At 41.9% G+C, this 26,076-nt stretch overlaps 1 protein-coding gene across 2 annotated transcripts in view; it reads right to left on the bottom strand.

The window, feature by feature from the left end:
- Nucleotides 1–15,342: 15,342 nt before the first annotated feature.
- mettl16 (methyltransferase 16, N6-methyladenosine) overlaps nucleotides 15,343–26,076 on the bottom strand; it is a 125,205-nt gene continuing 114,471 nt past the window's right edge. For both annotated transcript variants that reach the window (XM_068010537.1, XM_068010536.1), the window contains exons 9-10: nucleotides 20,903–21,076; nucleotides 15,343–18,932 (exon numbers count right to left, since the gene is read on the bottom strand). In XM_068010537.1, the coding sequence (XP_067866638.1) occupies nucleotides 18,294–18,932; nucleotides 20,903–21,076 (813 nt within the window). In that variant the 3' untranslated portion in view covers nucleotides 15,343–18,293. The remainder of the gene's footprint in view (nucleotides 18,933–20,902; nucleotides 21,077–26,076) is intronic.

The following is a 26,076-nucleotide window of genomic DNA, read 5'->3' as shown; positions in this document are numbered from 1 at the left end:
TCTCTGATCCTACTTTCTTGGAGTACGGTGAAGTGATAGTTTTAGTGTTATTATCCAGTACTTGAAAACCTATTTACTGATGTTATTCCTGTATTATTCCATTGCCAGTCCTGCTTTTCTTGCAGCATCACCCTTTCTGCCATGAGTGGCAGATACCATTCAGCACTGTGCCCAAGTGGAGAGTATTCCATCTATTTTTTTTTAAAGAGTACTGGCAGGCTTTTGACTGTTGAGGATATTTCAGCTAAACCCCATTCTATACATAGCCAATGTCAATGCAGGAATTACTGGATGGTGATCAGGAGTAGGATGCAGTGGCTAGTTGGACTACTTCTATCACCAGCTTAGTTGATTTGGACTAAGGGTTGAACCTGATTCCTACTGGTTTCTGTAGTTCAAAGATGGCACCTTTATCAGTGGAGCTCCTCAGAATACACTTCCTCTAGCTGGTTCCCACCCTCACGTCTCTCCCACTGAGTCCAATAGCCCTGTAGTCCTCCACTGCTAGGATGACTTTAATCATGTAACAAACACATTGCACAGTGTTCAGTACCATTCACAAACTCCTCAGGTACTGGAGCAGTCCATGACTGCATGCAGAAAGACCTGGACAACAGGCTTGGACTGAGAAGTGGTAAGCAACACTCGTGCCACACAAGTGTCAGATAATGGCCATCTCCAACAAGAGAGAATCTAAACATCTCCCCTTGATGTTCAATGGCATTACCACCACTAAATCCCCCACTATCAACATCCTGGGGGTTACCATTGACCAGAAACTGAACTGGACCAGCCACGTAAATACTGTGTCTGCATGAGCAGGTCAGAGGCTGGGAATTCTGTGGCAAGTAACTCACCTCCTGACTCCCCAAAGCCTGTCCACCATCTACAAGGCACAAGTCAGGAGTGTGATGGAATACTCTCCACTTGCCTGCTCCAACAACACTCAAGAAGCTTGACACCATCCAAGACAAAGCAGCCCACTTGATCGACACCCCATCCACAATTATTCACTCCCTCCACCACCAACGCACAGTGGCAGCAGTATGTACCATCTATAAGATGCACTGCAGCAACTTGCCAAATCTCCTTCGACAGCACGTTCCAAACCCGCAACCTCTACCACCTAGAAGTACAAGTGTCGTAGATGCATGGCAACACCACCATCTGCAAGTTCCCCTTCAAGTCACAAACCATCCTGACTTGGAACTTTAGTTTAGTTTAGAGATACAGCACTGAAACAGACCCTTCGGCCCACCGGGTCTGTGCAGACCATCAACCACCCATTTATACTAATCCTACACTAATTCCATATTCCTATCACATCCCCACCTGTCCCTATATTTCCCTACCAGCTACCTATACTAGGGGCAATTTATAATGGCCAATTAACCTATCAACCTGCAAGTCTTTGGCATGTGGGAGGAAACCGGAGCACCCGGAGGAAACCCACGCAGACACAGGGAGAACTTGCAAACTCCACACAGGCAGTACCCAGAATTGAACCCGGGTCGCTGGAGCTGTGAGGCTGCGGTGCTAACCACTGCGCCGCCCCACTATATTGCCATTCGTTCACTGTTGCTGGGTCAAAATCCTGGAACTCCCTTCCTAACAGCACTGTGGGTGTACCTATCCCATATGGACTGCCGCGGTTCAAGAAGGCAGCTCAGCACCACCTTCTCAAGGGCAATTAGGGATGAGCAATAAGTACTGGCATAGCCAGTGATGCCCACAACCCAAGAACAAAGAAAAACACTAATCTCATTTCACACTATAAATAAAATTCTGGTCTAAAGTAGTTAGAAACTCCAAATAACTGTAACATGTTCTTTGAATGATTCTTTCTTACTTTAGCCATTTTTATTTGGTGGGGTGGGGGGGGGGGGGGTCCATGTACCAGTCTCTGACTTGCACACCACTTGATATCTTCTGTCTATCACAGGGGGAGATTAGGAATTCTGTGTAGGGGTATCACAGGTTCAAACCTGTGTGTTGCCAGCGTTCCAATGTTCCAAGCCAGAATCTATTTTTTTCGTTCAAGAACAGGGGTGTGAGCTTTGGTCACATTTACACAGCAGTGATACAATATCAGCATTAAAACGAACCCCACATCAAGTATAGTATGGACAAGGTGCAATGTAAAGCTCCCTCCACTTTGACCCAATCCGATATCTTAACACCAGTTTCAGGACAGCACCCCGCCTGCAACATTGTGAAATTTCAGTTGTACACACTAACCATCCTCTTGGCCTGTATGGTTGATTGTACCAAATTGTGGGCTGTTCTTTTTGTTGTAGCTATAAGTAAGTTAGCTGGGACTAACCAAACTCATTTCACATAAGACCCTCTCAACAAGCAGAAAGGAGACTTCCATCCCAGCTGACTGGGCTGGCTTGAAACCTGGATTCTGGAGATGAACGAAGAGTGTGCTGATATATTCTGCCATCCAGTCCCACAGAAAAATGTCATTGATTCACATTCACATTCAAGTAGCTTCTTTGTTTTATGACAGAATGCGTTTTATATTTAATTTTTTCACTACATTGAGCTTTTACAGGGAGTGGAGACTACTGTTCAGTGCAGAGTCTAGTCTTTGGGGTTGAGATGACATCTGCAATATTAGTAACAAAGGCCTTATTGCTTTCATATGAAATTCCTCTGCCACTAAGTTTAACAAAGAAGTTAACCCATTTTTTGTTAACAAATATTTGGAGATCAACATGTCGTGCGATATTGGTAGCAAACGCATGAAATGGTCTGCTGCTAATATTGTACAGCTCACTGGTCCCTAGAGTCAGCAAGAGAAAATATTTAGGAACTTCATGTTGTGAATTTGAGTATCTACCACCTGCTGGAGACTCCTGAACCAAATGGAAGAATGTGCTTGAACAGATTCACCAAAGCATCCAGCTGAAACACTGAAAAATACAGCAAGCAGACCAATCTGTTCACCAGCGCAAATTGCTTTTTTGAGTGGGGAGATAATGAGAGCTGGTGGGGCTTCACACACTTTGAGCTTTGGTTACAGTAGTTGTTGTTATCAAAAGACATCAATATCACTGGAAGGAGAATGGGTGTGATCCAGCTTGGACATATTCAGCCACCACTTTATAGCTTCTTCTTCACTATTTGAATCCCTAAGGGGCCAGAATAGTTTGCCATTCCATCATTTTCATGCACCTTATGGGTGCACCTTATGGGAGAGTCTGGACTGATGCGGGTTGCGGGTGCTGGATTGTAAATGGAGAGCTGCAGGCTACCGCCAGCACTAACAGATGGCGGCTGGGGAAGGAGGTGGTGGGGTAGGGAGGTGGGGCAGCCAGGGGGAAGCTGAGCCCAGACCAGCCTTGAGTGGGGCATTCCTGGAGGACCGGGTCCGGAGGGACACGATGTTCAAATCTCTGGACATGGGCGGGAAAAATATACCCAACGTGGCCCTCATCCTGATGACCACCTTCGTGTGCGGCTGCATCAAGCTATGTGTAGATCCCCAGTACGCAAACTCCAAGTGTCACTACGTGCTGAGGTTCTATCTGTCCCCGGTGTTGCGAAGGATGGGCCTGGTCACATTGCCGCGGAACGCTCCGTGCAGTTGGGCGGCGCCGTACCACCTATCCTTCGTGGAGCAGTTTCTGCGGAAAAACACCTTTGACCACCGGTCCATCAGGCAGTGGTCTGCACGGAATGTCCTCAAGGCCCTACGGGAAAAGGAAACGGTGGATCCTGTCGGATGGTTCCCCGAGCAGACCGTCAAAGTCATTTGGCGGAATGCCTCATCACCAGAACTTTCAAACAAGCACCAAGACGTAGCTTGGCTGGTGGTGAGAAGGGCCCTCCCCGTCAGATCCTTCATGCACACCCGAAGTCTCGCCCCCTCCGCACAGTGCCCCCGCGTTGGCTGTGGTGGGGAAGAGACGGTCGCCCACCTCCTCCTGGAATGTGCCTTTGCAAAGCAGGTGTGGAAAGAGATGCAGTGGTTTTTGTCAAGGTTCATCCCAAGCAGCTCTGTAACACAGGAGTCTGTGCTCTACGGGCTGTTCCCAGGGACGCACACCAAGACAAACATCAACTGCTGCTGGAGGACTATCAATTCGGTGAAAGACGCCCTTTGGTCTGCCCGAAACTTGCTGGTCTTCCAGCGCAAAGAGTTGTCCACCACCGAATGTTGCAGACTGGCACATTCCAAGGTCCAGGACTACGTGCTGAGGGACTCACTAAAGCTTGGGGCAGCCGCAGCAAAGGCTCAATGGGGAAAGACCACAGTGTAAGGTTCCCCTACCAAGCTGGACTGAGGGGCTGGAACCATGGGAAGCCCCTTGAACTGTATCGTTAATATTCTCAATTGCTGTAAATGTAAAACTGTAATTGACATGACAATTGTGAAACGGAAGGGTTGGGAAGAAACTCATGACATTATTGAAAGAAACTGATCTCTTTTGCAATGTTTGTATTTTTTCGTGCTGTTTGGAAACTGTTTGGCAATGTAATTTTTACAGATTTTTATGAATAAAGTATATTTTGGAAATAAAATAAAAAATTCCTGGAGGTTAAGATTTTTTTTTTTAAACAGCAACATCTTGCATCTACATGGCTCCTTTAAGATAGTAAAATGTGCTGAGGTGCTTTAGAATTATCAAACAAAATTTGACACTAGAACATAAGAACAAAAAGGATAGAAGCCAGATCAGTCATTTGGCCCCTTGAGCCTGCTCTGCTATTCATCAAGGTCATGGCTGAGCTTTCAGCTCAGTTATACCTTCCTGCACTATCCCATATCCCTGGATTCCCCTAGTATCCAAAAATCTGTCAATCTCTGACTTGAATATACTCAACAACTGAGCATCCATAGTTCTGTGCAGTACAGAATTCCAGTTCATAACCCGTTGAGTGAAGAAATTTCTCCTCTTCTCAGTCCTTAAATGGCCAACCCTTATCCTGAGACTGTGACCCCTAGTTCTAGAATCCTGAGCTAGGGGGAACATCCTCCCAGCATCGACCCTGTCAAGTCCACTAAGAATGTTAAATGTTTCAATGAGATTATCTCTTATTCTTCTAAACTCTAAGGAACATAGGCCTATTCTACTCCATCTCTCCTCATAGGACAATCCTCTAATTCCAGGACCCAGTGAACCTTCATTGTACTCCCTCTAAGGCAAGTATATCCTTCCTTAACTAAGTAGACCAAAACTGTACACATGTGTGGTCTCACTAAGGCCCTAAACAATTGCACTAAGACTTATTTGCTGTTATACTCCAATCTCTTTGTAATAAAGGGTAACATTCCGCTTGCTTTCCTCATTGATTGCTGTACTTGTGATTTGTGTACAAGGACACCAGATCCCTCTGAATACCAACATTTCTCAGTCTCTCACCACTTCAAAATTATTCTGCTTTTCTCTCTAAATATTTCTCCACATAATATTCCATCTGCCACACTCAGTTAACCTGTCTTAGACCTTTTGTAGCTTATTTGTGTCCTCCTCACAGCTAACTTTCCCACTTAACTTATATCATCAGCAAACTTCGATACATTACACTCGGTCCCATTATCTAAGTCATTGATATAGATATAGCTGGGACCCAAGCACTGATCCTTGCTGTGCCCCACTAGTTACATCCTGGTAACCTGAAAATGATCAGTTTATTCCAACTCTGTTTTCTGTCTGTTCACCAATTCTCAATACATGCTAATATATTACCTACAATCCCATGAGCCCTATGTCAAGAAAACCCTTTATGCCAAATGAGAAATATTAATTTCATTGGTTGGAAACTTACATTAGACTTTCAATGGGAAAAAATCCTACAGTAACTTTTTAAAAAACTAACAGCCAATATGACCACTGCAATTTACATCTGAAATACCAGGAGATTGAACTGGAGACAGAAAGTCTAACAAGAAGCCCAGCCAGGACAATGGCTTGCTGTAAGTGATTGAATTATCATGGCAGTCAAAGCAATCCTCACACATTAACTTTGAAACAGCCAACCCCCTCCAAGTGTGAACTGGCATATGGAATCTTGAATTTCATTAGAAGGTTCCAGAAAATTTCATTAAAAACAAAGGGGATTGAGAGAACCATGTGTCCACCTGTCTACCTCTGAAGAAACTAAAAGTTTTGTTACACAGACAGAAGACACGCAGTAACTGAGTGTGCAGCAGCAGAAAGCTGCGTGCTTCCCTTTCTGTCCCCCCAAAAAAACATCAAGTTTGAAAACCCTCTGTGACTGGGGATCCCCCAAGCCTACACACCGCTACAGCCAGCAACCTAGGCAAGAGAGCCAACTATAGATTCTGCCTTCAGGAAAACCCTGAGCAAAGCAAGCCAGCCAAAATACACTTTGATTAACCAAGAGCTTCAAGAATATAGCTTCAGCCAACGACTACTGGTTCATCCACTTTACAGACTGTATTTGTTCCATTTATTCTGGACTGTAATCCAACCACCAAATCTATTTTCCCCACTTGTGTGTGTGTAATTCTCGTGTGAATGTGTGCGTGAATGTTTAGTTTTAGTTTAGTTTAGTTTAGAGATACAGCACTGAAACAGGCCCTTCGGCCCACCGAATCTGTGCCGACCATCGAACACCCATTTATACTAATCCTACATTAATCCCATATTCCTACCACATCCCCACCTGTCCCTATATTTCTCTACCACCTACCTATACTAGGGGCAATTTATAATGGCCAATTTACCTACCAACCTGCAAGTCTTTTGGCTTGTGGGAGGAAACCGGAGCACCCGGAGAAAACCCACGCAGACACAGGGAGAACTTGCAAACTCCACACAGGCAGTACCCAGAATTGAACCCGGGTCACTGGAGCTGTGATGCTGCGGTGCTAACCACTGCGCCACTGTGACGCCCTGTGTAGCATATTTTTTAGTATTTTTAAATTGGGTTAGAGTGTTAAGTAGAATAAACTCAAGAAAACCTGTCCAATTGGTTGTTTCATGATCTTCTTCTTTGGCCTCCTTGTCTCGAGAGACAATGGGTAAGCGCCTGGAGGTGGTCAGTGATGGTTGGAGCAGCGCCTGGAGTGGCTATAAAAGAGTGACAGACTCTTCCACAGGTGCTGCAGAAAAAGTTGTTTGTCGGGGCTGGTACACAGTTGGCTCTCGCCTTGTGCCTCTGTCTTTTTTCCTGCCAACTGCTAAGTCTCTTCGACTCGCCACACTTTAGCCCGTCTTTATGGCTGCCCGCCAGCACTGGCGAATGCTGGCAACTGACTCCCACGACTTGTGATCAATGTCTCAGGACTTCATGTCGCGTTTGCAGACGTCTTTAAAGCGGAGACATGGACGGCCAGTGGGTCTGATACCAGTGGCGAGCTCGCTGTACAGTGTGTCTTTGGGGATCCTGCCATCTTCCATGTGGCTCACATGGCCAAGCCATCTCAAGCGCCGCTGACTCAGTAGTGTGTATATGCTGGGGATGTTGGCCGCCTCGAGGACTTCTGTGTTGGAGATACGGTCCTGCCACCTGATGCCAAGTATTCTCCGGAGGCAGCGAAGATGGAATGAATTGAGACGTCGCTCTTGGCTAACATACGTTGTCCAGGCCTCGCTGCCATGGAGCAAGGTACTGAGGACACAGGCTTGATACACTCGGACTTTTGTGTTCTGCGTCAGTGCGCCATTTTCCCACACTCTCTTGGCCAGTCTGGACATAGCAGTGGAAGTCTTTCCCATGTGCTTGTTGATTTCTGCATCTAGAGACAGGTTACTGGTGATAGTTTTGATGTTTCATGATCACAGTAAAGGAAAAAGGTAAAACACTCACAGAAGTGGTGAGCACAACCACGGTTTAAAAGGAATAAACCCTGTTGTGGTCAAATAAGAGGAAGGCGAGAGGGGAGCCTGAGACCCCCTCCTCACCTGGCTGTAACACCTAATTTTGTGTCATAACTTCTTGTGTGGCATCTTATTGAATGTGTTTTGAAAGTTGAAATACACTAAATCCCTTAGTTCCCTTTTATCCACCCTTATGTTACATCCTCAAAACAACTCTTAAAATGTTTATCTAACATGATTTCTTACATAAGGAGATATTAGGGCAGGTGACCAAAAGCTGGGTCAAAGAATTAGGTTTTAAGAAGCATCTTGAAGAGAGGCAGAGAATTTTAGGGAGAGAGGGAAAACGTAGGGTCAAGGCTGCTAATGAGGAACTTTCCAAACAGGGCTGAGCTTGTCCAAGATGCACCCCCCCCCCCCTCCCCACTGTCTAAAAACTTCCCGACACTTATTGTATAGGCTCACAATGAAGTTTCAGCACATTTCTGATTCAGCACAACCAAATCCACATGCATGGCCCTCAGTTTCATATTAGATCCCACATATTGCTAACTTACATTTGCTGTCATCCTTACAGTTTTACCTCAAGGGGCAGGGAGGGTTAAAAATGGCACCAGTGTCCCATGTACAGCAGTGGACTCTGATCTGTATTCAATTCAGAGTCTGGCAGGAGCCTCATCCACTGTCAAAACCAGCAGCGTTAAAGAGGGCAATCAGTGGAAACAGAGCAGGAAATGGACCACCCCATTTTAATTACTTTCTGCTCTTTTCCTGATGATCTGGGAGAGTTAAAATTCCCCACATTTATGACAAATTAACAGCAACCAATTTTAAAATGACTCCCACAAATGGGTGAGAAAAATACGAGTGAATTGTGACAAATGTTGATCACAGTCTGATCATTCTATGGATTACTATTAAAGTGGATACTCGTTCCTATGTTTTGAGTTTTTAAACAGACTAGAGTTATATCCTGTTGGGAATCTAATATGAAACTGAGCTCGGTACAAATGAATCTGACTGTGTTGAATCAGAAACATGTTCATATTTCATTAGGTGAATCCACACAATAAATGTCAAGAAGCTATTAGACCATGGGAGCCATCGCAGGCAAGCTCAGCCTGTCTGGGAAGTTCCATCAGTTACCCACATTAGTTTCCCCTCCTCCCCCCCCCCGGGGAAAAACTGGAATGCTGCACACTGCAGTGTATATTAAAGGTGTACGCAGTCTTTTATCAGTGTTCGGCAAGCTTTCTTTTGGTGTTTGCAAAACATTCAGAAGCAATGATGAAATCTGCATCTAAACACATTACTGTGTTCCAGCATTGTCAATGAGTTACTTCAGAATATTGTCATTATGAAAAATTACCCTGGTCTGTTTAGCCTCTCTACCTCTACATATAAAGATTTTGCAACTCTTTTATTATGTCCCATTCTGGTGAAAGAGGTTCCATAATGTGGTGGATCAGCTGATGGTCTGACTTTGCCCTATTTAAAATGCACGGGTGGCTACTTTGAAACAAAAGCTGGCTCAGGCAGGGTGCGTTGGTGCCCACCTTCTCTTTATGTTTCTACAAAAACAGAAGCCCCAGGGGGTTCTCACTTTCCATCTGAAAACAATGGACGAAGAAATCTCATTCAGATAATGGAAGCACTTCTTGATGTAACTGCTCTTTAGTGTAAATAGAGTATGTTAATATCACTGTCTGGATTTACTTATTTCTCCTTTTCCTCCAAAGGTATGTTGCTGTCCCGTTTAATTTCTCTGGACAATATCAATTTAATTAAAAACTGCTTTACACTGCTGTTTGCTGTAAGCTTGGAACTTGAACTCAGAGCTCCGCCTGCTGGCTATTAGTAGAATTGACTTTCTTTTCCTGCAGGTGCATTGTATTTATTTGAAAGTAATGTTAACCTTTGGCGATATCGGATCAGCTGCCAGTTACCTCTCTCCCAATTTACCTTTCCATTTAAGCTACGACACTACCGCCAAGAATTAAAATGACGCCTTGCGTCTCTACAGTCTTCCAGGCATCTATCACACTTCAAAGCATCTGAAGTTTTTTTTAAGATAAAGAGAATGAATGTATGCTGGAAATTTACAGCACCTTTCAATCTGAAAAAATTCCCTCGCAAACAGCAAGTTATCTACAATTGAATTCAGGATTTACCTCAGACTTTGCAAACCCAAAGGGATGGGCTAGATAAACCACAGAACCACCTTATCATCATTGCAAAACGGCATATCATCTGATCTGCTACAATTAAAGGTACTAGTATCTATGTAAGTAGTTAGCATCAGGGTTAAAAACTGTCCTTGCACCTTTAGGCTCCGTAATCAAATCTAGATGGAAAAAGCACACTCCTCAGTTTGAGCCGTTTCAACTCCGTTCCTAGTAGGCACCTGCCCACAGTATTAAAATGCTTAGTACGCAATGGGTCTAATTTGAATCGGAAAAATGGCTGGCGTGGGAAGAACATTTTGAACTAATTTAGTAGGAATCTCTTCTGAAGCTTGGATACATGTTGGGTTGAGCGGAGAAAACTTTCACCTGCACCTGGCCCATGTTGTATCGGAAATCGGAGCGGAACTGATATCCACGGAAATCATTCAGTGTCTGGTGTCATAACTTAAACAAGATGGTCATGATCATTGAAAGCCAATCATTGAAGCCCCAGGATATTGTTGCAGGAGCTCCTCTGGACAGTGTTCTCAGCCCGCCCATTTTCAGCTACTTCATATTTTCTATGGATGGTCTTCCTTCCATCACAGGGTCAGGAGTGGAGCTGCACGTTGATGAATCTAGTGTTCAGCTCTATTTATAACTGCTCCAAATTTGAAGCAGCCTATACAGCAAGACCTGGACAATATCCAGGCCTAGAAACAACTGGCAGGTAAGGGCGGTGCCACACAAGTGCTGGATAATGACCCTCTCCAACCAACCCCCGACCTTTATAATACTGAAATCCAATTGCAGAGCAGCGCAGATATGGCTCTCTCCATTTAGCTTGTGTCCAAAAGAACCGTGACTACACTCCAAACTATTAAATTGTACATAAAGCACTCCAGACACGACAGTTCTGTAAATTAAACTTTTGTAAAATCAATGTTTTGTCCAAACTTGAGGTTATTCTTCTAAGATCTTCCTTTCTCCCCCCCCCCCCCCCATCATTATGTTCCATTATTATCCCCAGCTGTGAAGTACACTGGCACTACCTTTAGTTATGTTAAAGATATTATAAAATGTAAGAAACTTGTTATTCTTTGCATGAAAAGCCCTTAATTCAACTGTAGATTGCTGCACCGATACTTTGGTGGTTTAGGTTATCACCTATTCACTCCGAGGCGGATAACTTAAATTTAGGAGGTACAGCTGACAGAGAGAATCTCCTGTCTTCCGTGAGATGCACGACTCCACTGTAAAAATACCTTAATGCAATCTTGTAAACACTACCAGTATATGGTGGATATTCCAGTGTGACTCTGCGACCTGGCCGAAATATAGCTTCTGATATTAGAGCCCGGTTGATGAGTGTTGCAGGTTGCAAACTGTAAGGCTAATGAGATTGTATTGATCAACTAGGCTTGGGGAAACAAGAGATAGACGGTCTCCGAGTGAATCAATAGGTGATGTGGATAGTGTTTAATGGTACAACCGCCTGGGAGGAGGAGATTGTCCTGGCATTTAGAACGCATGATAATTACCCCCAGCCACACACATAGATAAAGTCTAACTAATTAAAAGGGAGGTAGGGATTATGACTGTGTTCAATATATAACCAGTATTTTAGTTCAGAGTCTATGCAGTTACAGGAAAACGAAAATACTTAGAATGATGGAATACAATGTAATGCCAATTTGTTGTGAACAGACTATTTTGTAAGTCTTAATTCACTCTCAATGGTTCAGTGGGAAAATGCACTGTTGTAACAAAGACATACATTCCAAAAGGTTCCAGGTTTGATCTCTGGAATCATGCATTGAATAATAAATCCTTACAGAGTATAAGAAAAGTGAGACAAGGGGTCAGATATACAAATCTTTAGTAGTTGGTGGATGTCGATAAAGCTGTTGCAAAATAAGCCACATAGGATCCTTGATTTTATAAATAAGTTACAGAACACTAAGGAAAGAAGGAATGGCCGATTGCACACATCATTCGTTAGGTTACAGTTAGTTGGGCGTCTGAAGGAAGCATATTAAGGACATTGAAAGGATCCAGAAGAGATTTACGAGGACAGTATCAGGAATGAGAGACTTCAGTTATGAGGAAAGATTGGAGAAATTGCAGTTGTTTTAACTAGGAGAGGGTTAAAAGGAGACATGACCAAGATGGTCAAAATTATGAGTGTTTTTGAATAGGTAAGTAGGGGAAAACTATTTCCACTAGTTGGTTAAGTTCCTCCCTACTTTGAAAACCCTCCTTAAAATCCTTTTCAGTTTAAGTGTAACTTCAGCTCACCCCTACCTATCCACACAACCTTTCCATTAACCTCCTTTTCCGTTCTGTTTTAATTCTCCATCTGCAAATTCTTCTGATGCATCTCTCTATTTGAGGAGCACTGTACAAACATAAGCAGTCGTTGCCCATTAAGTACTGTTCAAAATCCAACCATTCTGGATGCAGAGACTCTGTCTCATAACGCATATGCAGCATTCAAATTCATTTGCTCAGATTAAGAGGATGTTGATAATGATGTGGGTTACTCCAAGGCTAAATGACTTTGAAAGGCAAACAATACTGCTGGTGACAAACAATGGCCCAGGTTTTGCAGGCAGCAGTAAAGTGGCAGCATTTGCCACTGACCTTGAAGAAATCTGCACGCAAAGATGTTTGAATCTGGTGTCAGGTCATGGGGATCTCCAGCAAACCAAGAAGTAAAATGTACTGATCATCCTTCACTTTTTAGTACCATTTTAGAGAGAGTAAAATAAATGATTGGCAGGTCACATATGGGATTAAAGTGGAAGCTGACCCATTCTAAAAATAAAAAAAATAGGAATACGTGGAATTTTATCATAATGGAGAAATGTAACATTTCACAAATACAATTATTTTTTAAGAGCCGGGGGGCTGTTCATCAGCATTTATGAAATTAGTATGCCATTAAAAACCTGGTTACACTTCATTCAACAAGGTGTAACTTTTTAAAAAGATTTTTACAGCAAGACTAATAGTGTAAAAGGCAAGTTCTCATCAAGTCAGTCATTTTTAATGGATTGCAGTCTGCAGGGACTTTAACAGCACACCCCATGGAGAAGTGTAGAACCACTGACAGCAACTTCTGGATTTCCACATTTAATGGCACACGTGTAGACTCCAGAAGTTGCAGTTGGTTTCAGAGGTGTAATGACAGTGAAAGCTGCCAGTTTCGTCATAATTACTACCACAAAATCCAGGGTGTTAATGCTTCGACTATCAATATTGGTCACCATTTCTTCTGGCTGCAGTGTCAGGTTTTCCCATTGTTGTTATCAAAATATCTTATCTAACCAACAGGGGAGGTTCACGCTTAGACATTAAAATTGTGATTTATCAGATTACAAAGATGTAGTTGTTTGCTGGTAATGGTGCATTAGGCCCACCCCTCCTGGAAGATGCAGGGGTTCCAGAGCATGAGTAACATATTACAGAACCATTTCCATTTAAATGTCACCTTCCTGAGCTTGACACTGAACAACTGAATTAACAGTTGAAGTAACAAAAATGAGTCACCCAAGGTTAATAACACTTATCAATAGGTGACAATTCATCTCCTTCAGATTATTTTATTTTTTATTTAGACATACAGCACTGAAACAGGCCCTTCGGCCCACCGAGTCTATGCCGACCATCAACCACCCATTTATACTAATTCTACATTAATCCCATATTCCTACCACATCCCCACCTTCCCTCAATTCCCCTACCACCTACCTATACTAGGGTAAATTGGCCATTATAAATTGCCCCATCAACCTGCAAGTCTTTGGCTGCGGGAGGAAACCGGAGCACCCGGCGAAAACCCACGTGGTCACAGGGAGAACTTGCAAACTCCACACAGGCAGTACTCAGAATCGAACCTGGGTCGCTGGAGCTGTGAGGCTGCAGTGCTAATTACTGCGCCATTGTGCCGCCCCAATGATCAGGTCAACATCTCATTTACACTTGCAACAGACACCATCTCCTGTTTAAGTCAGTAATTGATCACTGTACCTGCACGAAATTGTATAGAAATAAGCCATTCAGCCCAACCAGTCTGTGTTGGTGCTTATCTTCCAAATGAGCAGTGGTATTAACCCCTTGTGCTCCACTGGTTTTCATATCCCTTTATTCCCATTTCCTTCAACCATCTATCTAACCTATTCTTAAATGTTATGGTCTCTGGTTCACAGCCACACAACCCTCTTATAAATATATTTTGCCTGTTCCCTGTCCTAACTCTTTCTATTTAATCTTAAATCTACATCCCCTTATTCTGCATCCCTTAACCACTGGAAACACTATCTACTCTGTCTCATCCCTTCAAAATTTTAAGTACCTTTTAATCTCTTCTGCTGTAATGAAAAAAGGCCCAGTTTTCAAAGTCCTTCTTCCTACTTGTATTTCCTCATGCCAGGTGGCATCCTGCTGAAGCTATACTCCAATGTCTCAAAGTGCTTTTTTTGGTATGGAGCCCCAAACTGCTCACTGCTACAACTTTGTGGCTCCAATTTTCAATTGTGATAGTTGAACTGAATATAAAGTATGCCATTTGGGAGTTTGATTTGCACATTCAAAATATAAAATATTTCGTAACATAGGCAGTTAAATCACTACCTATCAGGTGCCTTACTATATCCACATACTGTGTATTCAACTGGAGGTTGTTGCACTTCTGGGCATTATTTTTCTGGATACAGCAAGCACCTTTTGATGAAGTGCACTTGACAAATTTGTATCAAATATCCATGTTTCAGCTTGGCTCTGCGATAGAAGGTAATGGGTTCAAGCTCCGCTCCAGGGAAATGAGCATGTCATTAGACAGACGTTGAGGGAGTGTGCCGTTTCATTGGAGCTACCACTTTTGGATGAGATGTTAACCCAAGGGTCCATCTTTCTCAAGTGGGCGCAGAAGGTTCTATGGGTTTCCGGTACATGGCAGGGCAGGGGATTTCTGATGATGTAACATTGCACGCACAGGGCATGGCCGAAAGATTAAGAAATTCTGTAGGAAACACTATCGAGGAGAGGAGCTCTACAAGCATCCTGGCCAATAATAGGAATACTGAAAATGCTGCATCTCTGCATTGCCCTAGAAATTGCGCACTGCATTTAGGAGTGGAAATTCCCCCCCTAAAACTGTTAACCAACCATGGGAGTGTTGTTTATAAGTAATTCAGATATTGCTGATGAAATGTGTACAGTATCTATGGCAGTTTTTACAGAGAAATTGTCCATAAAATACACTGTGCAGGGATTACAGAAGAAAATCCTTTAGGTATTGATTATGACAAGTGACCCCCACAGATGTGTGTATTTAAACATGTACATTTGTGTACAATAAAAACACAAAAATATCAATGTTATTTTACTGCAAATATATAATTTCAAATGCATCAAATGAAGTAAGCGAATGTAGAACAATAATCATTGAGTAACACATTAACCATCAAAAGATTGACATTCCTTTTCTGTGATTCACTGAAGCTTGGGCAAGTCTCATTGCTCTCTCTATGTAACACAGCTTGGCCACATTCCAAAGTTCGCCAGTAATCTCAATTGATCAGTGCCCTCCCCAGGGATTTTTAGTTTACCACTCTCTATATTGGGTAATTTAAGTTTCTTTGTCCACAGATTGTTTGCCATATTGAAAATTTTCTGAATGGGAGATTAAATTTGCAGACCCATCTCAGCAACAAATGTCATTTATTTCATATGCTTGCCGACAAACCTAATATAAACCCTGAACTTCAGAACTAGATATAAACACACATAAAATATATCTTTTCAAATTGCTCAGCCACAGATAAAACACTCCAGTTGTTTCAATTAGCAGGGCAAAAAGCAACAGAAAGAGGTTTTGAATTTGCAGACACAGCTGAATCACCTTCCCACTTTGCACTGCTTTCCTCCTATCAGCCAGGTGTGCTGGGCAGTGAGAGTCATGAACTTTGCTCCAGAAGCCCTTAATATTGCACTGTGACCAGCTGACAGCTGGCTAACTGTTCAGTCCTTTTCTCTTTCTCCCAAAAGATGGAGAACTTGAGTTCTGCACATCTGGTGAGCCTGATGAGAAGCTGGAACATCTGTCCACTGGAGAACACAGGGAATGAGTCCCTGAACACTCCACCAGTACAATTAATAGGCTATCCTAACACTTCTTTAAAAAAACACACAAACATTAGGCTAGGGAAAACTGCCAGAAAGCAACATTTGTATGAGCAAAGAGTATATCAAAGTAGACGAAACAGATTGTTGGTGCTACTATTGTATGTATATTTAAGAAAATGCCCAGATTATATTGTGGATTTATCCTGAACTAACTGGCTAAAATTGCAGAAACTTCATGCCTTTTGTTTCAATGCCTAGCATTGTCCTCATAAAAAAGCGACAATTAGTTTCCATTTGACAACGTAATGACACAACAGGTCAAAACAAAAGATGGCAGATAAATAAAATGATCAGTACCTAACATCACTGTGAAGTCAATGGCTTACAGCTTTTCTGGCTCTTATTCCACTCTTTCAGCAAAAAAATAAAATGTCCACTGTGGCTCAGTTGGGAACACTCTTGCCTCTGAGTCAGAAGGTTGTGCATTCAAGTTCCACTCCAGGGACTTGCATGCACAAATCTAGGCTAACACTCCAGAACAGTACTGAGGAGTGCTGCATTATCAGAGGTGCCATTTTTCGAAGAGACTTTAAACCGAGGCCTCATCTGCTCTCTCAGGTGGACATAAAAGAGTCCATGGCACTATTCAAAGAGAAGCAGGCGAGTTATCCCCATGTGTCCCGGCCAATATTTATCTCTCAATCAATGTCACTGAAAAAACTGCCCATTACCTCATTGCTGTTTGTGGGATCTTGCTGTGCATAAACTGGCTGCTGTGTTTCCGCTATTACAACAGTGACTACACTTCAAAAAATACTTAATTAACTGTAAAGCACATTGGAACATTCTGAGTTTATGTAAGGTGCTATATAAAATATAAATCTAAAAAGTTTGCCAAATATAAATTCATGAAGGCAGAACAAAGGTCCAATTTTACAGCCAAAAGATTATACCTTACATCTAATTTTTCAGTACACAGATAGCATTTTAACAGCTCGTGTGTTGATGACTTACTGCATTTTCAGCTTGCAAATAAATTCTAAGTAATTGCTCATTTAAAAAAAAAATTAAACCTAAAAGGTGTGACAGGAGGGTGAATATTACATTCACTGGGGTTGTGGGTGGGGGGGGGGTGGTGGGGTTTGGTGGTGGTAATCAGGGTTACAGAAACACTGTAAAGTTTTTCCACTAATAAACTATATATTTATTTTTTTTAAGTAAAACTGGAAGCCAGCATTTAATCTGTTTTTATTAAATAAAGAAATCTCCCCAGTTTTTCCCAGAAGGTGGGAAAAACTTGCTAGCGTCAAAGACTGTGCTTTCTAGTAACTCTAAAGTATCTCATTAAAATGGCTATTCTTCATGTGTGAGCCAAAGCAATGAGTGCTTCTGACCATGGACGAGACAACAGCCAAGCCCAATGCTGTCCTCACCGAAAACTCTCACTTTCCAAAACCATGCTTTCGGATCCACTGCAACTCGTTTCCCTGCTTTCCTTTTTCTCTCTCTCCTTCCTGCTTGGCATCTATCCTTTTCCTTCATTTTGTACAATGCCTCAACACGTCATTCTGTACATAGACACAGGGATGCATCTGTGATGTGAACGTATGGGGGTATACATGAGATAGTAAATTTCAGGGAAAAGGAAAATCTGGAAACTCGGGTTCAAAATAGTAAAAAGCAAATTTAAGACCAACATTTAAAGGTTTTTTTTTGCACATGAAGAATGTTAAATGTATGGAATGGACTACTAGATAAAACAGAGTCAAAAACCCAATGAGGAGAACTTTAAGGCAATTCTGGATGGATGACAGGTCAAATGGCCTCCCGCATCTACAATTATCTTGGGATCTTATGTCACTAAAGAAATGTAAGCAATTGTTATTCCGGTAGGTGTCACTGGGAAAGCTGGTTATTTTTTGACTGTAACCTTCTCATCAAAGGCAGACTAATTCCTTCACTGGAATCAGCTAATTGAATTAACTTATGCAACTGAACATTCTGGTGGGTTAGCACTAAACTATACTGGCAGCACCAAATGTAGCTGGAAAAGATGCACAGAACACAATTCTCAAAATTCTGGAAAATCAGATGAAAACCAGTAAAAAAAAAAATTAGAAATAATTTTGAAACCTGGGAATTTATCTGTATAAAACTAGCAAAAAGAATACAGCTTGCATGTTGACAACACATAAGTACTATTTTAACTAACCACCAGTTTGAAAATCTGGTTTCGCAGATAGGTAGAGAGCTGGTTCATTAAATCCCTATTCTGTCCCTCGACCCAGTGCATTTCTACATGGGCATTCTTTCCATCCTTCTTCACGTTCATTAGGCACTTGAACAAAAAACAGCCCCCGTCCCCTTCTGAAGTATCTTCCCCCTCTGGGTTTGCCACGGCTGAACCGGCTATTTCCTGCTCAATTGCATCATCAGTTTTACAACCAGCAAAACTACTTTCATATTGGTTAAACTTTTCTTCAGTTTCCATATTATTTTCTTGATCTACATTCAGCTTATTCAACAAACTATTACCCCCATTAACTGGGAGCTCCTCTTCAGCTCTGACTGTCGTTTTTCCTGTTTCAGCACTGCTTTCTGCAGAGTTGATAATATCGGACTGTTCCTCAGCCCTGACAGAACCAATATTAGCGCTGCATTGCTTTTCAGATGTCTGGTCTGCTTCTGTGGACTTTAGCACATCTGATGTGGCTCTAGGGAGCTCTCGAAGTTGCCTGACTCTGTCCCGTTTCTTTCGTCGAACATGGACCCATGAGTTCTGTATGGCTGTTAGAAATAAACTTACTTCGCCTTTCCCACAAGGCACACGCTTATAAAGAACCTGGGGATACAAAGGAAAATTGTTGACTTTGGAATTCTGGTTCCCAGCTATCTTTTCTCTTTTGTATGTGGCTGTTTGTTTCTGGTTGTGAGAATGCTCCTCTAAACATATAGGAAACCCAAAGTCTATGAGGCAGTCAAAATCTGGCATAAACAAAGTACACGCCATAGAGAGAAGCGATCTTTTGCACTTTAACAATCCAACAAAACTCTGCTGATAACTGAAACTCATTCTTCTGCATTTAAAAAGTTGTTTTTATCAAATAATTTGAAACAAGTCATGCAAGTAACAAAGAAAATTGCGAAATTAGTGCTATGCACATTTGAATTATCAGATAATTTGAATGAAAGGATTGTAAATTAAGAGTTGACTGTATACTAGTTTATTTCCCATGATGTTACTGACTGCATCTTCAATCTGAAGTGTAATTGTGATGTTGAGATGCGAATCTGGCCTGTCCCTTTCAGATTGCTGTTTAGATATTCTCTGAGGAAGTAGCCTATATAAACCGTCAGGCCTTTGCTGTTGAAGAGGTAAATTTGCAGACTGCCAGGTGCTAGAAAATTTCCAACTCCAGATTGATTTGCAAACTTCTCTCACTCTTAGCAATTAACCTGTAATGAACCTCAGCATGAATTGATTTCCTGAGACACCTGCTCTATGATAGATAAATTGGGAACTACTGTCCCTGCATCGGAATCAGTGAACAAGTGTATTATGCGCATACAGCCACTTGGGGTCTCTATGCAGGCTTACTATAACTGAACAAGGGACAGAGTAGTGTTTATGCAAGGCTTTTATTAAACAGTGTACCAACTAGCTTGTAACGAAGGCCACCAGATTTTAGTTTTCACCGAAATGGATGCAGTACAAAATTAGATCCCTACAACACCATTTAAAAAAAACACGAAACTGGAATGGAAAGAGTGGTCTGCAGAAGTGCATCAATATTTGCAGGAAGTCCACCACAGAAATGTTTAAAAATAATTGGATTAGAATAAGTTTACAAGATTAATTGACCGTTGGCTGGATTGACTATACTTTATAACATAGCTGAAGTTTAGTTTTAGTTTAGTTTAGAGATACAGCACTGAAACAGGCCCTTCGGCCCACCGCGTCTGTGCCGACCATCAACCACCCATTTTATACTAATCCTACACTAATTCCACATTACTACCACCTGTCCCTATATTTCCCTACCACCTACCTATACTAGGGGCAATTTATAAAGGCCAATTAACCTATCAACCAGCAAGTCTTTGGCATGTGGGAGGAAACCGGAGCACCCGGAGGAAACCCACACAGACACAGGGAGAACTTGCAAACTCCGCACAGGCAGTACACAGAATTGAACCCGGGTCGCTGGAGCTGTGAGGCTGCGGTGCTAACCACTGCGCCGCCCGTTTAAGATTAAACAAGCAAAAACAATTCTCTTCTGATAGGCACGTTTTGCAAGCACTGTAGTGCAGAACTGAAGGCTTCCAACAACCTGTAGCATAATGTGTTGCCATTTTGTGTACTGTCGTTGTAGCTTGTTCATTAATGACACCTGAAAACAGACGGGTCTTTACACTGTAATCGCTTATGTGCTACAGCAGATAATTCTGTGGTTTGTTGAATGTGTAACTAACTCTTAACCCATTTTAAAATAATGTTTCTTCCCTTTGTTGTTGTGTCTTGCCTCTTCCCCCCCACCACCCCCAAAAAAGTCCCTACACAACATTCTTTGGTCGGAAGGGCAAGAGATGGCTGGTTCCTAAGGTATCATTGTTGCGCTGTCACCAATTAATAGATGTACAACAGTAGCTTCTCCTATGAGTTTTCCTCTTCCCTTGAGGGAAATATTTGGCTTCTGCTTAGCACCTCCTTGTGACACCAAAGCACCACAAAGAAAATCTTAAACCTTAAGCCCACAGTGGCAACACACAACTATATATTTTTAATAAGTTGAGAGAGAATCTGAGATGTACCTTCAGCTCAGTGAGAATTTTCTCTATTCCTGCAGTTACCACCTCAATGTCTGCTGTTCGTACAGGGTCTGAACTTGCAGCTTTATTCTTCAGTTCCTTGATTGTAGATTCTAACACTGTGAAGGTAATGGGTTTCCGGGGCTTCTCCAGCTTCCTTTTCTTGGATGGAGGAGACTCGGGTAATAAAGAGAAAGGCTGGTTATGAAAGATACTGCAACTTCTCCTCTCGAACATTACAGTACAAAGTGATCACTTAATATTGGCAAAAAAAAAATTCTGCAGTTCTAACAATCAAGTGGAAAGGGAAAAAATTTGGTGTCAATGTTTCTCAATTCAGAACACCTGACTTAATAAATAAAAACTATACGGGCCAGAGTTTGCTGTAGCAGGGCATTTAATGGCCTCTGCCGTTAGTTAGATTTGCCCTTGCACGCTTAATGTTTTTAACATTTTTAAAACCTTCAACACTAAATACCTGAAGGAATGAGATTCCACACTTGTAACAGTTAATCTTTGGCAGTAATTAACACATCAGGTCGTTGAACAGGGCATGTACACTTGAAATAAGACAACTTTCTGTGCCAAGCTTAGTTATAACTACCGTGCAAATACAGCAACTTTACACCATTCAATGCATTTCAACTGTGAGTCAGAAGGCGATATGCCATTTTCGCAAAGCTAATGGTGGAATGCGCAACTCAGACAGCAACATTTGAATATTCGTGTTTAACCGTGCATCTGACGCTCACCTGAAGTTCTGTACCATTTACGCTTGAAACAACAAGCCTCCGCGTTATTTTGACAGCAAAATCTGATCCTACAAATTGAGCTGTTACCAAATTTCCCAAGTAAACAAAAATGTGAAATGACTTGAAAAGATGCCCATATACCGAAAAGGCAAAAAAAAACTTGCATTTATATAGTGGCTTTCACAACCTCGGGAAGTCCCAAACTGCTATACAGCCAATTAAGTACTTTTTGAAGTGTAGTCACTGTTGTAATATAGGAAACACCATAGTCAATTTGCATACAGCAAGCTCCCACAAACAGCAATAAGATATTGACCAGATAATCTGTTTTAGTGATGATGGTTGGGGGATAAATATTGGCCAGGGCACAGCAGATACACTTTTAAAAACAGTTTTACCACTGTAAAAATGTTGCTATTCACATTGATCAAATAAAGTTACAAAGAATTTACTGACCCAATTGGTACTTAAATGAATTAAGTTTAAGTAATGTGAGCACAACAGCATATCTGAAAACACTGCTTGAACTGCCAGCAAAATATCTCATCTTTCTCTGAATAGCATCAGGAACAGGAACCCTGGTTGAATTTTCCCTCTAAGCCAGTTATTGTATACATGTATCTATGTACAATTTTAATTATGTCCACTTCTTTCTACCAATCTTCTGTTCTTCCATGCCAAAGGGCAGACTGTTCCATTGTGGCTGTGAGTCCATCGGTAGCTCAATTAAGCGGCAATTATTCAGGATCACAAAGCATTTACAGCACAGAAACTGGCCATTTGGCCGAAGTGGTCCATGCCAGTGTTTATGCTCCACAGGAGCACCTTCCCACCCCTCTTCATCTAACCCCATCAACACATCCTTCTATTCCTTCTTAATATTGGCCAGGATACTGGGGATAACATCCCTACTCTTCTCTGAAAAAGTGCCATGGAATCTTTTACATCACGTAGGCCAACAGGGCCTTGGCGGAACATCTCATCCAAATGATGGAATCTCCAACAGTGCCACACTCCCTCAAGTACTGTAATGGAGTGTCAGTCTAGCTGTTTGTACTCATATCTCTGGAGTGGGACTTGAACCCACAACCTTCTGACTCAGAGGTGAGAGTGCTACCAACTGAGCCACGGCTGACACTCTGACATGTTATTTGATTGTTAAGGTAGCGATTGGGGGGGTGAATATTAGTCGACTTTCCTTTCTCTAACAGTAGGCGTTGTAAGGCTAATAGCACTCCTGCCCCACTTCCTTATATCAGGTTTAACTCAGAACAGATTGGGGATCAAGCCTCATACTTCTGTGATCTGTACAGCTCAATAAATTTCTGGATAAACTTCGAGCATGGAAGATAGTAAGGTAGCAGGGCAGATCCTAACGTTCACCTCTGAAAGTGCATTTACCACAAGGAAGTTAATTGTCAAAAAGAAAATGCCACATTATCTGCATGGTTTTCAATAGTTACTTTCTAAAGGAATCAATAATCAGATGACACAAAACCAATTATATAAGTTGGTGGCAAATACAAAGGAATACTTCAATAATGATTCAAGCAAAAGAATTACTGTTCAAAGCATCTTTGATTTGATGTGAGTTTCCTGCACACACATCATCACAACAAGAATAGCAGCTGACAACAGGAAAATTGTTGATCAGGCTTGGTACAAATCCATTGAATAGTTTAAGTATTGACAGATGTACACGCAGAGCGTGCAAGTGATTCTTGTCATGAATGTTCTTGAAAAAGCCAAATGTTTAATGAGAGTCACTTTAAAGTCGTGTTTGACCTCTAGCTTATTGAAAACAAAAAATGAATTTGATTGCACAACAGAAATCTAATTTGCTCCATAACCTTTTGGTCAGCTATGTGGCCTTGTCCAATCTACACCTTGTCCTTTGTTATCTCTTGCCCCACCCCCACCTCACTTGCTTATAACCTGTGACATTTCTAATATTTGTCAGTTCCGAAGAAGGGTCACTGACCCGAAACGTTAACTCTGCTTCTCTTTCCACAGATGCTGCCAGACCTGCTGAGTGGTTCCAGCATTTCTTGTTTTTATTATCTATATTTAACTGATGGTCGTGTTAATGAACATTGACCGTGAAAACCCTTTCTCCTCTATTAGATTATCTCCTGTCTTGACTCTTTTTGGGGTAGTCTCCCTAAGAAGTTATTTTACTTGGGTGATCTTAGACTGTGAGTGTCAACAGGTTATTCATTTGCAGAGAGTGTGCCACAGTCAGATCTGATTCAGTCCCAATCAGCATTTATAGATTTACATTTTTAAAAATTCTTTCATGAGATGTGGGTGTCACTGGCAGGCCAGCATTTGTTGCCCATCCCCAACTGCCCTTGACAACTGAGTGGCTTGCTAGACCATTTCAGAGGGCAGTTAAGAGTCAACTACATTGCTGTGGGTCTGGAGTCACATGTAGGCCAGACCAGGTAAGGAGGGCAGAATTCCTTTCCTAAAGGGCATTAGTGAACCAGGTGGATTTTTAGGACAATTGATGATAGTTTTATGGCACCATTATTGAGACTAGTTTTCAATTCCAAAGGTTTTTTATTAATTAATTGACTTTATTAATTAAATTCCATGTTGGGGTTTGAACCCATGTCCCCAGCCCTGAGCCTCTGGATTACTAGTCCAGTGACATTACCACTATGCCGCCATCTCCCCTAAATAGGCAGGGATCACAGAACAGCAATTAGGAATAGGAACTCTGCTTGATTTTTCCTTCTAGGCTGGATGCTGAAGCCAACTGCTCTGACTGAGAACAGCTGATTCAGAACAGCCTGGTAACCACAATTTATTTCTAATCTTCCAAATTATATTTTGGTGTGAACTATTCTTCTTCTTTGGCCTCCTTATCTCGAGAGACAATGGGTAAGCGCCTGGATTACACCAGAATGGTAGGGTACAAATTCACCTCATATCATTAGTTCTTCAACTTGGCCAATCTATCAGTGGGAGGTATAAAAAGAACACAGAAACTTTGCACAGGAAAGAGATAATCACACTGACATTTCCTCCTGCTACTGCCTCAAGAACACTCTAGCAAAGGCTTGATAGCCCAACTATGGGAAACTAAAAGGGGGAAAATGACCCTTATTGAACCTGGTTGGCATACAGAGTAACAATGACTATACTTTAAAGCAATTCATTGTATTAAAGTGCTTGGAGATGTTTCTGGAAGACATAATGGAACTCATAGAAATGAAATTATTTACCTTCCATGGCCAAACTTTTTCTCACAGATAAGAAACTTGCAATGTAGGGGGGATTTGCGATGTAGTTTGTTACTAAAGAACTGCATAACACTAGTGGCATGTCTAATTAATGAAATTTGTAAACAAGTGTTGAGAACATATAGAATAAATCTCTATATAATTCAACTATTGAATACAAAAGAACAAAGAACAGTACAGCACAGGAACAGGCCATTCGGCCCTCCAAGCCTGCACCGATCTTGATGCCTGCCTAAACTAATACCTTCTGCACTTCCGGGGCCCATATCCCTCTATTCCCTTCCTATTCATGTATTTGTCAAGATGTCTCTTAAACGTCGCTATCGTATCTGCTTCCACCTCCTCCCCTGGCAGCAAGTTCCAGGCACTCACCACCCTCTGTGTAAAAAAACTTGCCTCGCACATCCCCTCTAAACTTTGCCCCTCGCACCTTAAACCTATGTCCCCTAGTAATTGACTCTTCCACCCTGGGAAAAAGCTTCTGACTATCCACTCTGTCCATGCCGCTCATAACCTAGGCATTTTATATGATTTGCCTCTAATTGAGTCAATAGTTATAGTGCACCAAATCGGAAAAGGACAATTGTGAATATTTAAGCTGTGATATTCTTCCTTTAAGCAGTATTAAATTTTTCTTAGTACTCTTTGATAACAATTATGATACCCAAATTCCATCTCACGAGACATCTGATTGCATCTGATTATAGCATGGGACTCGGATTAAAGCAGGCGACTCACAGGAGCACATGCCACGGACTTGCCCAACATACAGTGCTTGTCGCCACTGGTAATCATGTTGTTACAAAGGGTTTGTTTTTTGTACTCAGAACGTAGAATTCGGTCTGTTTTAAAAACTGAGAAAAGGATTTTTTACTCCGTGGAAGACACTTGCAAATAGTTGGAATTCCTGCAATGTTTTGAAAGGAAGTTCATAATAAAAGTTGAACTTCATGGGTGCTTTGAAAGGAAGTTGAACTTGTACAAAGACAGGAAAGCAGGCAAATTCAAAGAAACCACAGGGGTTTGGCCTTCCTCAGAGCAGTTTTTTTTTTGAAGAGCAAGAGACACTGTGTCTGGACATGTGACCATGTTCAGGAAGGGTTTTTTTTCCACTTTGGACCCTTTAAATCGCCAGTGAGTTGAACAAAGGGCAGGCATTTGAAATCTTTGCTTTGAC

Source organism: Heterodontus francisci, chromosome 30, assembly GCF_036365525.1.
Source record: "Heterodontus francisci isolate sHetFra1 chromosome 30, sHetFra1.hap1, whole genome shotgun sequence".
In the NCBI taxonomy this organism is placed as follows: Eukaryota; Metazoa; Chordata; class Chondrichthyes; order Heterodontiformes; family Heterodontidae; genus Heterodontus; species Heterodontus francisci.
The sequence above is the reverse complement of the archived record's forward strand: the minus strand, read 5'-3'. Positions and strand labels throughout refer to the sequence as shown.